This window comes from Desmodus rotundus, chromosome 9 (genome assembly GCF_022682495.2).
Source record: "Desmodus rotundus isolate HL8 chromosome 9, HLdesRot8A.1, whole genome shotgun sequence".
Classification (NCBI taxonomy): Eukaryota; Metazoa; Chordata; class Mammalia; order Chiroptera; family Phyllostomidae; genus Desmodus; species Desmodus rotundus.
This window is the reverse complement of record NC_071395.1, coordinates 40,538,261-40,550,732: the sequence shown is the minus strand read 5'-3', so window position 1 is coordinate 40,550,732 and position 12,472 is coordinate 40,538,261. Positions and strand designations below refer to the sequence as shown.

Sequence of the window (12,472 nt, the reverse complement as noted above, 5' to 3'; positions counted from 1 at the left end):
TAGCAAGTGTCAGTGCTTCACTCCTTTTCGTGGCTGAGTAATATTCCTCTGGACGGACCATGTTGTGCTGTCCATTCATCTGTCAGTGGGCACTGGGTTGTTTTCAGTTTGAGCTGCTGTGGATCCTGCTGCTATGGACATGAACATACAAGTTTTTGTGCAGTATGTTTTCATTTCTCTTGGGTATATATCTAGGGGAGATGATATAGGTCATAAAGGGAGGTATTCTTTTTAACATTTTGAGGAATTCCCAGACTGTTTTCCAAAGTGATGGCACCAGTTTTCCTTCTCACTGGCAATGCATGAGAATGCAGTTTCTCCATGTCCTCACCAACACTTGTGTTTTTTATATATTTTTTATTTTTATGTTTTAATACTCATCATCCTAATGAGTGTGAGGTGGTATCTCCTGGTTTTGATTTGCATTTTCCTCATGATTAATGAACATCTAATCATGAACATCTTTTTGTGTGCTTATTGGTGGTTTGTGTATCTTCGGAGAAATTTTCCTTCTGGGAAAGGGATAGGTCAAGGCTCTAGGATAATGGGCCTCAGAGCCTGTAGTCAGGTCTCAGCACTGTCACTTAGCAGCTGTGTGTCTGGCCTTGGTTTCTCCATTTATTGGCGGATACCGTAAGGGCTTAAGGGGGAGTATGTGCGTGGGGGCTGTATATGCCATTAGCAAGAATATTTCCATTAATGATCTGAGAGCTCTTTGCTGATCTTTGCTGCTGTTGTGAAGCCTGCTTTGCTGGGTACTCTGCGAAGAGTAAGCTAATTCATTTTGGATAACTGCGTGGACAAGAAGTAGGCAAACAGAGAGAAATGGAAGCCAAGCAATGGAGAAAGAAGAGTAGGGGCTTGCAGTGGGGGGCACACATCTGCCTCTGTCTCGTGTCTGTCCCTGTAGTCTCCTGTCCATCCTCTGAAATGGACTTCCTTCTTTTCATTATTTAAGGAGGAGCCAAGGAAGGTTTGCTTCACCTATGACCTGTTCCTGAACCTGGAGGGCAACCCGCCCGTAAACCACCTGCGCTGTGAGAAGCTCACCTTCAACAACCCCACCATTGAGTTCCGGTACAAGCTCCTGATGGCTGGAGGGGTGAGTGTGCCGGAGCGGGTGGGCACTGTGCCTGCTTGAACGGGTGCAGTTTCTCTGTCGTGGATCCATCTCTGCTCCCTGTGGTGGCAGCCTTGGTGCTGGGGAGTGCCTTAGGATTTCCTGGACGTGTCTCTCCAGCCTGTGGTTGAGCACCTACCTGGTATCCAGGAGGGCAGGTTATACAGGTAGCACCTGGCAGTGCAGGATAGGACCCAGGTGCCCTGAGTCTGTGCTGGGGCGTTGTTAGCTGGGAATGACCAGTCGCTATTTATCCCCATAGCTTCTTGGTTGGCTGTGATTAATTAGCATTTTCTTCCATAAGGGGTGGGGAGAAGAATGGGTGTGAGGCCATCCTGTCAGCATGGTGAGACGCTGGAGCCAGCTTTTAACCGGATTGGCAAGGCTATGCTGAAGCCCCGTCACCTAGGGAAACAGCAGCAGCTCTCTCCAGGGTCCCCAGTGATGCACTCTGCCTAGCAGTTCTGTCCTTGTGAGGCTAGATGAAGGTGTCAGCCCTCAGATCCTAGGTGTCTGCAGTGAGTCGTGTGACCAACAGTCCTGGTGTGGTGGCAGAGTGCCAGGAGCATGTGTCAGCTCTTGGAGAATGTGGGTGGGGTGCTTGGTGCTTATGGATGGGTGGTTGTGGAGGCGGCGGGGCATTTGGCTGCAGGCTGGATTGTGTGTGCTGAGGGAGGCGCAGGCTGAGGACACAGGACGTCCCAAAGCCACCTGTTAGTGACCCAAAGCCACTGAGCATTTGCTGCCCTCCCAGCAGTGCCTGTAGTGGAGGGTTCAGGTTCAGGTCGTGAGTTAGTGTGTGTGTGTGTGTGTGTTGAGGGGGTGTGAGTACAAGGAGTTTGGACTGAGTTTCTTTGATCGAGGGAGTAGGCCTTTCCTCTTCATTTCATTTAGTAAGCAGTTACGTATTTACTGCAGGAAGTCTGAGTGATTCCTCCCATGTCCCTGATAAAGGATCAGTCTGGGATTTAGACCTAACATGTGATTGCTGGTGGAGTTTGGTAACAGAACAGGAAGGTGTTGGAATCAGTTGCCATAGACACTTGTCCTGAAGTTTGCCTGGGAGTTCTGGAAGAACAAAGGAGAAGTGGGGAGGGGTTTCCAGGTTCAGCAAGTTCTTCTCAGCTCTGTGTGCACCTTGCTTTCCATATTATTTCCCTGTGGTGTTACCCAAAGTTTCTATAGTCATATCTCAGAGAGCTAGACACTCAGACAGTCAGCATCCCATGGGCCTCTTCAAACTCGAGGACCAAGGGACTATTCTCCTCTGCTCCTTGCATCAAGAGGTTTTCTTTGCTGTGCAGTGATGAAGGCTCAGTATGCATCATCTAACCCTATAAAACTGGAGGGGTGGGGGAGGAGGAGGAGGCATGAGAAGTTGAGGGAGCGAGGTTGGGATGGCAGGTCTACCTTGCAGTTGGGGACGGGCCAGCCCAGGAGAAAGGAAAGGAGAGTGCGGCCCTTGGGTGGTGACATGGTGGTCTCTGCCTGGCACTTTTCACCCTTGGTGAGGGCTGCCCAGAGGTCTGGACAGGAATGTTCTTGCCTTTTGGGGCTGTGGGAGTTTGGGGCTGGCTCTGGGCTGGTGGCAGGAACAGTGCTCTCTGGTCTTAGGAGCAGCCTGGAACCTTTATGGGAAAGTTGCTCCGAGACCTGAGTTGTGGCCCTTATAGCCAGTCTGGAGCTCTGAGTGTTCCCAGTGAGGCAGGCACTTGCCATCTGGTGGCAGGTGACCACAGACCTGCCTGTGTCGATGCTCGTGCTAGAAGAACTGGAGGACCGTCCGATCTGTAAGTGGATGAGAACTGCTTTCTCTGCTGCCCCTTACTGGGGGGCATGTGAGTTCTGTAATTCCTCACCCGAGGTTCAGAAACTTCCTCAGCGGTGACCAGAGTGGCTTGGTCACGTTCTGGACAGAGGCCAGCCATGCCTGTCCCCTCAGCATTGTGTCTTGTCCTGTGCCCCATTGGTGGCGAGGGTCTGTGTTTCTATACACGAGGCGAATCCCTGTGAGGCTCTGTGCTGGAGGTGGAAGCGGATTCATTTATTCACTTTACCTGTTTTCCAAAAGGCTGTTAGAACGGAGAGAAAGACGCGAGGCCTGCACCTCCTGTAGGATCCTGGCGTGGTGTCAGTCTAGGACATTTCTCTGAATGAGAGAAGAGAAATGAAAACGAAGGGAGAAAGCACGGTCCTTGAGGGAACGAACCCATGCCTCTGAGGGGACTTGTCTGCTCTCCTCGGTTGGGCTGTCAGTCACCTCTAACCCCGTGCGTGTCCTTGCTGGCCTTAGAGCGTGGCAATTTCCTGAGACCTGGTGGTCCTCAGGCATGCTGCCAGGGTCATCCGGGTTCTGGGTGTGTGGTTAAGGGTGTTGTGGTGAGGCGGGCTCTGATGAGCAACTCGGCCTCGGGCCTCACTGCCTCAGAGTCGGGGGTGGGGGCTGGAGTGGCATGAAGGGCTCCGATGCCCTCCTTTCAAACCAGTGTCCCCGTGACCATGACTGGGCATTACTTCAGCCTCCTCACATGAAAGGCTGGGCTCGTCAAGGATCCTAGGCGCTCAAGGTTATTAAAGCTAGATGCTTTTTCTTTCCTTCTTTCTTTCCTTCTTTTTTTAATGTGAACTTTATTCTTTTGTTCTGTCTTGTTGCCATCTAGAAAGGTCACTCTGAGTGGCTGACCACTAATAATGTGAACTTCCAGTGTCAAACCTTTGAGAACTTGCCCCTGGGTCTTCTCTCCCTTCAGCAGGTGCCACAGGAGCCTCACTGGACCTGGGCAGGCGTTTCTGGGAGCACCTCCTGGCAGGAGCCCAGGCCCTTCCTCCTCCTAGTAGTTAACAAAGGGCAGAGCTCATGCCCCTCTCCTGCAGGCTCCAGCAAGGTGGCTTTTGCAGAGAACTGGGCCTGCCCCTGTGCAGCTCCCTCCTGCCTTGGCCTTGCTGCTTGCTCTGCTTCAGTCAACTTTATTCACCAGAGTGGAGGAGTGAGGCTCCCCCAGGAGATGTGGGACCTGGCGAAGTCACCACACGCATGTCCAGCAGAAGTTGCTTTCTCCACTGCACGCCTTCCCGGAGTGGGTGTCTGCCTGGCTTCTTGCCTTCATGCTTCTGATCTTTCTTAACTGCAGCACGCAGGCCAGCTTTGGCCATAGCTGCCTCCTTGTGCTTCTCAAACACACCGCCATTCTTCTTGGCCCAGGGCCCACCACTCGAGACTGTGCCAACTGCACCTGGCCCCAGCCATCCTGGGACCCTGCTTCTCTTTGCTCTCACTGTGAGCCTGCTTCACTCTGAACACTCAGCACCCAGACTCTCATGGAGGAAATGTCTTTGACTCTTTTGGGAAAGTGACATCCAGGCTCTCTCTGGCCCCCTCCCCTAGGAGGAAGCTTGGATACCTCTAGCCGCACTCCCGCAAGCCAGCTTCCTCTTGCCCATCGGATATCCAGCCTGCCTCCTTGCTCATTGATAACATCTGTCTCTTCTTTATCACTAGGTGATGGTAATGCCCGAAGGAGCAGAAACGGTGTCCAGGCCCAGTCCTGACTACCCCATGTTACCCACAATTCCACTCTCTGCCTTCTCTGACCCCAAGAAGACCAAACCATCCCACGGCTCCAAGGTTAGTGAGGTGGAAGGCCCAGTCACATGGGAGCACTGGGGCCCAGCAGAGGGTCCTGGGCTCAGGGTGCTCCCTCTGCAGAGCTGGACCCTCCATACCCGGACTCTTTCCCTTGGCATCTTCCTCTTGGAGCCTTCTGTGCTCCCTGTGGCTGCTCTCTGCCACTTAGTCAGAACGGTTGGCCCCTCCCGGAGTGTGTAAAACAGCCTAATAATCACAGGCTCTTCACCCTCTTCCTCTTGAGGCCAGAGAGCCTTCCCCATCCTCCCCCATCCTGTCAAGTCATTGGGATTAGGACCATTCAGTCAAGACCCAAGATAGTCTCTCATAGTTGGGAGCCTGGACAGAGTGTGTCCCCTGCAGCCACCACTGCCTACCTTCTCAGGCCTTTTGAGTGCAACCAGGGTGCTCTGTCCACCAGGGCTGGGTGCTTCTTTCCTGGGCTATTCCAGGTTTGGTTTCTTTCTTTGGCAGTAGCTCCTGGCAGAGAAAGTTAATTGGGGAAAGGTCCAGGTAGAACCAGTGTGGGTAAGTGAGCTGATTTCCCCCAAGAACAAATGTTTTATCATCTTCTCTCAGCCCCGTCAGCCTTCCTGAGACCACCCTCTGAATCATCCCACAGTAGCCACCAGAGACCTTCTGATGGTGTCACACTGTACACATAAATTCCTGAGTGTTCGTCTCGTTCCCTTGCAGCCACCTACACAGCTTCGTGTCCCAGAGGCCAGGTTCCCTCTGGCTCTCAGGGCAGCGTGTCTTTGCATCACCGACCCCACAAGTTTATCCACTTCTCATCTTTGCATTTCTCTTGCTTCACTCACCTGTTGGGTGTTATGGGCCTGGGGCACCCCAGATGGGACAGGTTGAACTCTCAGGCCAAATTACAGCCTTACTCATCAGCAGTGCTGGAGGAGAGCCACATCAACCAGGCAGGGTATTTCTGGCACTTTCCTCGGGCCAGTCAGTCTCTGAAATCCTCACTTTCATCTCACTTAAGCCCTTGAGACGTATAAGGCCAGAGTCTTAAGTATGGAGTGCAGCTCTAAGGGTCTTCCCCATGCCAGTCTTCTAGCCCACCTTTCCTGAGTCTCGTAGAGGTCCAATGGAAGAGAAATTCTTGCTAGAGATCTTGGCAGTTTCTCTTTCAGCCACTCACAGTTGTTTGGAAATCCATGCACAATATAAAGGGTAGCACTTGTCATTTCTTCTCTATGTGTCACTTGTGAATCACCCATGGAGAGATGCCCTGCAGGTGGCAAGGATGCTTCTGTGGCCAGTGGAGCTGCATCTGTGGGGGCTGCTTCTTGGCCTCTCTCACTGGAGTGTCTTTACAACCCCCCAGGAGTCCCCAGGCCAGATGGGTGTATGTGCTAGGCTCAGAGGCCTGTCAGCAGGATCCTTGGTCTCCATCCCAACTTGTCCCAGAATCTTTATCCAGCCGCTTGGGTGGCATGGCTTAGGAGGCTCTTTTCTATGTTGGTTTCTCAGGCAGCACAAGGCGGGTTCTTCTCTGCTGGAAGCCTCCTCTGTCTATTATCCAGTCCTGGCTTTTGAGTTGACAGCCTCACTCTGCTCTTCTAGGAGGGTAAGGCCTGTGCGCCAGCCTCTTCTTTCAGATGAGGACCTTCCTTTGAGTTGCGGCTGTACCCCCCAGATTAGTTCTCTGCTGCTTGGACCCAAAGAGTCTGATTGCCAGGTCACATGATCTAGGCAGAAGGGGCCGGGCAGTTGGGGAAAGGGGTTGGTCATGCAGGGCCCAGCTTGCCAGGGTCCCCACCCTGGGGGTAGCTGGAGAGTATGGCTTTTGTGGCCCTAGGCAGATTGGTCACTGGTGGTCTGTCCCCATCTTATGGCTCCTGGGCGGGTAGCATGGAAGACAGGAGTTGGAGCCTCCTAGGTGAGGAGTGAGACCCCTGAGGGCTCATACTTCAAGGATAATGTTCCCTTTGGTCCCCACCCAAGAGTACCCCTGGACTTGCATACCTGAAGCTTCTGCCTGTGTGATGTCAGCCACTTGGCCTGGGTGATCTTTCTCCACAACTTTGTTCTTAGCCATATTCAAACCATCGACAGTTTTGAGAACATGACTGTGAGGGGTCCTCACCCCTGGGAACATCCACATTACTCTCAGAACTTAGTGTGTGATTTCAGCCCAGTCTCGAGCACCTATGCGGACCCCCAGGTGAAGAGCCGCTGCTTGGAAGGCCCCTGCTTGCTGGACAGGCCCAGAGTGGCAGCGGAGGCTCAGCTGACCCCAGGTCTGGGGAAATGGAACCGTACTGAGGCCTTTGGCAGTCATGCCCATTGGGTGCGCTCTTGCCCTGCTTCTTGGAGTTGTGGCCAGCTCCTGTGGCCTAGGGGATGCATGGATACTTCGAGAGGAGACTGGAATTGCATGGGGGGGGGTCTTCTTTTTGCCTCCCTCCTCAGGGGAGCAGATTGCTGGGGAATGCAGCCCCCAGGGACTGGCCCCATTCCATACACCAGCCCCAATGGCAACACCCCTTTAGATGGTCAGGTGGGAGCTTGTGGTGTGAGTACCTCTCCTCACTGCCCTGGAGACAGAAGGGCCAGGGGCTGGTGTTTATTTCTCCAGAGAGGCAGTAGGAGCCCATGGCCACACAAGGCTGTTTCTGAACCTTTGGCACTGATGTGGGTCGTGGATTTGCAAGAAGATAGTGACCAAGTAGATCCAGGGTGGTCAAGGCTGTGCCATCAGTTCCTGTAGCTGTTTATTGTGGGTCAGGAGAACAGGAAGCAGAGGCCTCGCTGCTGGGCATTTAGCTGGCTTGCCTGTCCCCTCGGCACTTGGGTAAGCTGGTAAAGTGTGGCCACCTGAGGTGGTGCATACCACCCCCAGGGTCTGGCTGGTGTTGGTTTCCTGGTGAGCTTTAAACTGGAGAGCCTCTGAGCCCAGCCGTACATCTAGCTGACAGAATGGGGGGCAGAGCCCATGGCAGCTGACAGCAGCAGGCACCTGTCCAGCAACCCTGGACGTGTTGGGTGATAAAGGGATGTTGCCAGGGAGGAGGCAAACAAGGTGTCAAACTGGGCTTCTACTCAACGGACGTGCCCTGTGGGGGGTGGCTGTAGCCTCCATGATTGAGTGCGCTCTGTCATCACTGTTGAGGTAGGTGGTCTTGCCCTTGTTGGGAGGAAGCACTGGTGCACAAGGTTGTCATCATCTGGCCCAGCTTTCCTGGCAGCCTGGAGCAGGGCTGCTCTCTGCCTCTGTCCCCAGCTAGAGCTCCATGACCTGGCTGATCCACCCTAAACCCTCTGAATTTCCCAGGAGCCACACATGTTGTAGAAAAGCTGCTCAGGCAGCTTCAGTTCCAAAAAGTCAGGAGCTTTTTGGTCCTGCACAGTGCCTGGGAACCCAGCAGGTGGTCAGGGGGTGCTGACTGTGGTCCTGAAAGAACCATTATGCCTCGCCAGACAGGCTGAGTTGGGATGACCAGGCAAGAGACACACAGGCTCTGTGGTGGGGACAGAAAAGGGGATACCGCCTGCCAGCACCCCCAGTGGGGAGCTGCGAGGTGTCGGAGCGGGAGGGGTCTGTGTGGCCACCGTTGTCTGACTCACGTCTGCTCTTCTTGAATCCCTCAGGGAATATCAGTTCAATTCAGAGGGGAGTCTTAGCCTGCAGTCGCCTGGGACCTGCTGACACTTCCTAGTAGTTTAAAGGGACAGCTCCATTTAAAACTCTCACCTGCTGCCTTACTTTTTCGCTTTTTGGAAGATTTTCTCTAGCTGAGTCTGAATCAGGTGGATTATAATTTGTAGGGGTCGGGGGAGGTGGAGCAGGGCGACCTGAGATGCCATTTGACTGTTTCTCCCTTCCCACCCAACATTTTAGGATGCCAGCAGGGAGAGCGGCAAGGCCTGCAAGACCCACAAGACGGCCAAGGAGCACCGGGAGCGGCCACGCAAAGACTCAGAGAGCAAGGGCCCCTCCAAGGAGCCAGAGCGTGAGCAGGCTCGGAGTGCAAAGGACACAGCACGGAAGCTGGTCGAGGGCCGGCCACCCAAAGAGGAGAAGGCCCCGCCACCCAAGGCTGCATTTAAGGAGCCCAAGATGGCCCTGAAGGAGACCAAACTGGAGAGCCTGTCCCCCAAGGGCGGCCCCCCGCCACCACCCCAATCCAAGTCTTCCAGTAAGCGGCCAGCTGCCGCCGACTCACCCAAGCCCAGTGCCAAAAAACAGAAGAAGAGCAGCTCCAAGGGGTCCAGGAGCACCCCTGGCACTTCGCCCCGCACCTCGTCTTCCTCCTTCTCAGACAAAAAGTCGGCCAAGGACAAGGGCAGTGTCAAAGTGGAAAAGATCAAGGCCGAGAGTGAGCCCCGGGAGATCAAAAAGCCCCTGGAGGTGGAGGAGTCCAACTCGGAGGATGAGGCCTCCTTCAAGACGGAGGTGAGGTACCGCCTTTCCCCATTAGTCCCCTCACCCCGTACTCATCGTTTTTCCCGGCTCTGAACCGTTGAAGCCTTATTGGCCCAAAGGATAGGTGAGGAGTCTGTGATCCAAGGCACAGGGCTCCCCCTTGCTCCTTGTAGCTTTGGGCACACCTGAACACCTCACTAAGCCTCAGTTCCCCTTTTGTCAAGGGTGATAAAGCCTGCCTGTGAGAACTCTGGAAATAGTGCTTAGGGAAGGGTGGTTCTGGTAAAGCATCATAGTCTGATACCTGGGTTCCAGGTTCTTTACCTTGGGAGCCCATTGCATGGCCCAGGGTCTTAATGGCTGCTTTGGGGTCAGGGTGAGTGAGTGTGTCTCACTGTCACCCCTTCCCCAGCCACCACATGGTTGGTCTGTCAGGGAATTTGCTTGCTTTGCCAGCAGAGTAGGCCTGTGTCTCCATCCTGCTCTCCTTAGTCTGGAAGTTTAACGCTGGCCACTGAGCCTCTCACCCAGCTCCCTTCCCAGACAGCCAGTGGAGCCTGAGGCCTCACCAGCCCTACCGCCTGTCCACTCCTGTTCATGCAGCCGGACACAGGGATCTTGACTAGGCAAGGCTCGTTTTCTAAGTGTGGGCCAGAGCCCCTTTGCGGGAGCAGCATCCTGTCACTGTGAGAGGCGCTGGGCTCCTGCTGCAGCAGTGTTTCCAGGTAGCTCTCTGCAGGTTGCCATGAGAGACCCCTGGAACCACAAAGGAGCCCACAGCCAGATTGCGGACTGGGTGGCCAGACCTCCCTGGGGCCTCAGGTGATGATGTTCTTCTGAGTACTGTGATTGGCATCTGGTGGTCGGAGAACAGGTGCCTGGATGGATGGATGGGTGAATGAGTGACCTCTTTACCTGTAGCACCACACCAGCGCTCAGTGGCCTTTTGCTATTTCCAGATCTTCATTCACTCTCAAAGGCTGAAGTTTTGCCTCTAGCTCTGCTGCTCAGGGCTCCATTGGGACTTTGAAAGTGACTCCCAGAGATGAAACTAGAGCTATTTTGTATCAGCAACACCAATGTCATAAGTATGTGGCTTCCAGGGGGTTACCCCGTCAGAGGCAACAGAGCTGGGGGTGACAATTCAGTCCATGGGTAACAGCACGCCACTGGCGTAGGGGACGCACATGGGGCTGGTGACGCCATGTGCCCAGCATTTCTCACAGCCAGGAGTCACTGTCTGCCAATGAACCTAAGGTAGCAAGACCTTGGAACATCTCTTATTTGGAAGCCTCCTGGCCACCCAGGGCCATCTCAGTATCCTGTTTAGCTGTTGCAAGTTCTTTGGATACTAAATAGCACCCTGGTCTATCATGAGTCATCCGCTCAGCATCTGGAGCTCTGGGCAAGTGCCTTTCCTTCCTTTCCACCCTAGATGCTTCCAGGTGTGGCCCTTTTGCACCCAATGCTGGTGTTCCTTCACTGGGTGAGAGATGGGGGCTTTGCCTGATGCCCCAGGTGTCCACACTGGCGTCCAGCTGTGATCATTGAGAGACTTGGGTGCCGTGTTGGAAGCCTTCTCCCCCTGGCGCTGCTGCTCCGTGGGCTGGATGTCTGGTGTCTACAGTCTTGGGTACCTTTGACCTGAGGCTGGAGTTTTGTGGAAGCCTGGGGGGCTTCTCCTGGCTGAAGTGCATCACAGCCCTGAGAGACTTTTGAATGACAAGCTTTAGCCACTCAAGGTCCGTGCAGATGTGAGACCTGGGCCACCAGTGGGGTTCCTGGGAGACTCTAGGCCTGCAGGACTGTGACTCAATGACATTTTCCAACCCTAGGACCTTGGCAAGGCACAGACATCTATATGGGGAAGGCAAAATAGCCTTTCATATTTGGACCTCCCAGCCTTCCTTGACCATCTCAGGCCATATCACCCTGGAGGCCACATGGGTTGTCACCACTGGAAAGCTCTGACTATGAGCTGCCTTCTCAAAGCTCTGAGTTGCCTTCTCCCACTTGGCCAAGAGGGGGTTGGGGGGCTCCTTGTCCAAGTCCCCAGGCCAAGGCCCCTGCTCCTCCAGCTATTTCTCTGTGGCCTCCTTGGCCCACGGGGTTCTGTTCAGTCATGAGCAGGAGTGCTGAGAGCACAACAGGCCCCTCTGTCCTCCTGCTGGACACTGCATGTGCCGAGCACTGGCACTCGTCAGTAGCACTCACAATGACCCCTCATGGGCTTTTGGACCCACACCTCTAGGCTTTGGGTGGAAACCATTTCCACCCCTTGGGTTTGTGTGGAAGGAAAAGGGGCAGATGCATCTGAGCTCATCTAACTTGCTGGCCTCCCCTACCCCTTCCCTACCATGCTGCCCTGAGCTCCTGGCCTGGCCCTTCTGTTCTGTGCCAGTCTCACGGGCCCTTCTGCTCATGCCCCTGGTTCCAGGTTCTCTCCCCTAGACAGCAGAGGCATGGTGGGCACTTGCCTCCACGTGCTGGCAGCTGGCACACACACTTAGCAGGGGCCGCAAGGCAGCGTTTACAGATGAGGGTACTGAGTCTCAAATCTGAGGATGGCCTTGGCCAGTTGGTGACAAAGCCAGTGTCAGAACCAAGATCCCTGAACCAGAATTAGAGCTTAAATCCGCATGCTAAAGGGCCCACCAGGCTCCAGGCCCATTGTTGGGGGTTTGGGGGACATACTGGTCTTGTGGCACCCCTATAGTGGACAGTGGTTGATGGTAATCTGGGCTGGGTTTCTCCTGGAGGGTTCTCCAGCTTGGAGGCATGTGAGTCAGGGGCATCAGCAGGGACCTGGTGGCAGGGCCTGGAGCTGGTGATTTCGGCCCAGGTAAACTCTAGAAAAGAGGCCCCTTAACTCTTCAGGTGACAAGTGTTTTGTCCCCAGATGGTCCGATCACTCTCTGGGTCTATTGAATGAGCAGAGACTTGAGGCTTTCTGGGTCCCCTCTGCGGGCTGGGAGCTGCCCTGGGCCCAAGGATCATAAGGAGGGACTTTGCTAAGCCCCTGCTTTCCTGGGGTCTCCTCTCACATGACCCATGCCAGGACTGAGCAGGCACTGTAAGGTGCCTCTCCTGTTTCCTGGTCCCCCCTCTTCTCGCCAAGGGCAGGCACCCCAGGGTGGCTGGTCCCAAGCGCTCAAGGCGTTCCATTTCTCCAGATGGTCCCACCCTGAGGACAGGCTTGCTGGGGGTGAAGCAGCCTCCCAGGTGTCTGGGGAACTCTAGTCCAGGGCAGACTGGCAGGGCAGAGACTCTGTCCCTCTGCCCTTCAGAGCCAGTGCCATAGACCCGTGGCTTGCTCTGCCATATGCATCTTCCGAACTGCTGG

The 12,472-nt window shown here is 54.6% G+C and overlaps 1 protein-coding gene across 4 annotated transcripts in view; it reads left to right on the top strand.

Moving 5' to 3' along the window:
* Positions 1–12,472, top strand: part of MLLT1 (MLLT1 super elongation complex subunit) — a 66,028-nt gene that overhangs the window by 44,320 nt on the left and 9,236 nt on the right. For 3 of the 4 annotated variants that reach the window (XM_053910976.2, XM_053910975.2, XM_024568874.3), the window contains 3 exons: positions 959–1,102; positions 4,620–4,745; positions 8,605–9,159. In XM_053910976.2, the coding sequence (XP_053766951.1) occupies positions 959–1,102; positions 4,620–4,745; positions 8,605–9,159 (825 nt within the window). The remainder of the gene's footprint in view (positions 1–958; positions 1,103–4,619; positions 4,746–8,604; positions 9,160–12,472) is intronic. The other variant, XM_053910977.2, reaches the window with a different exon arrangement.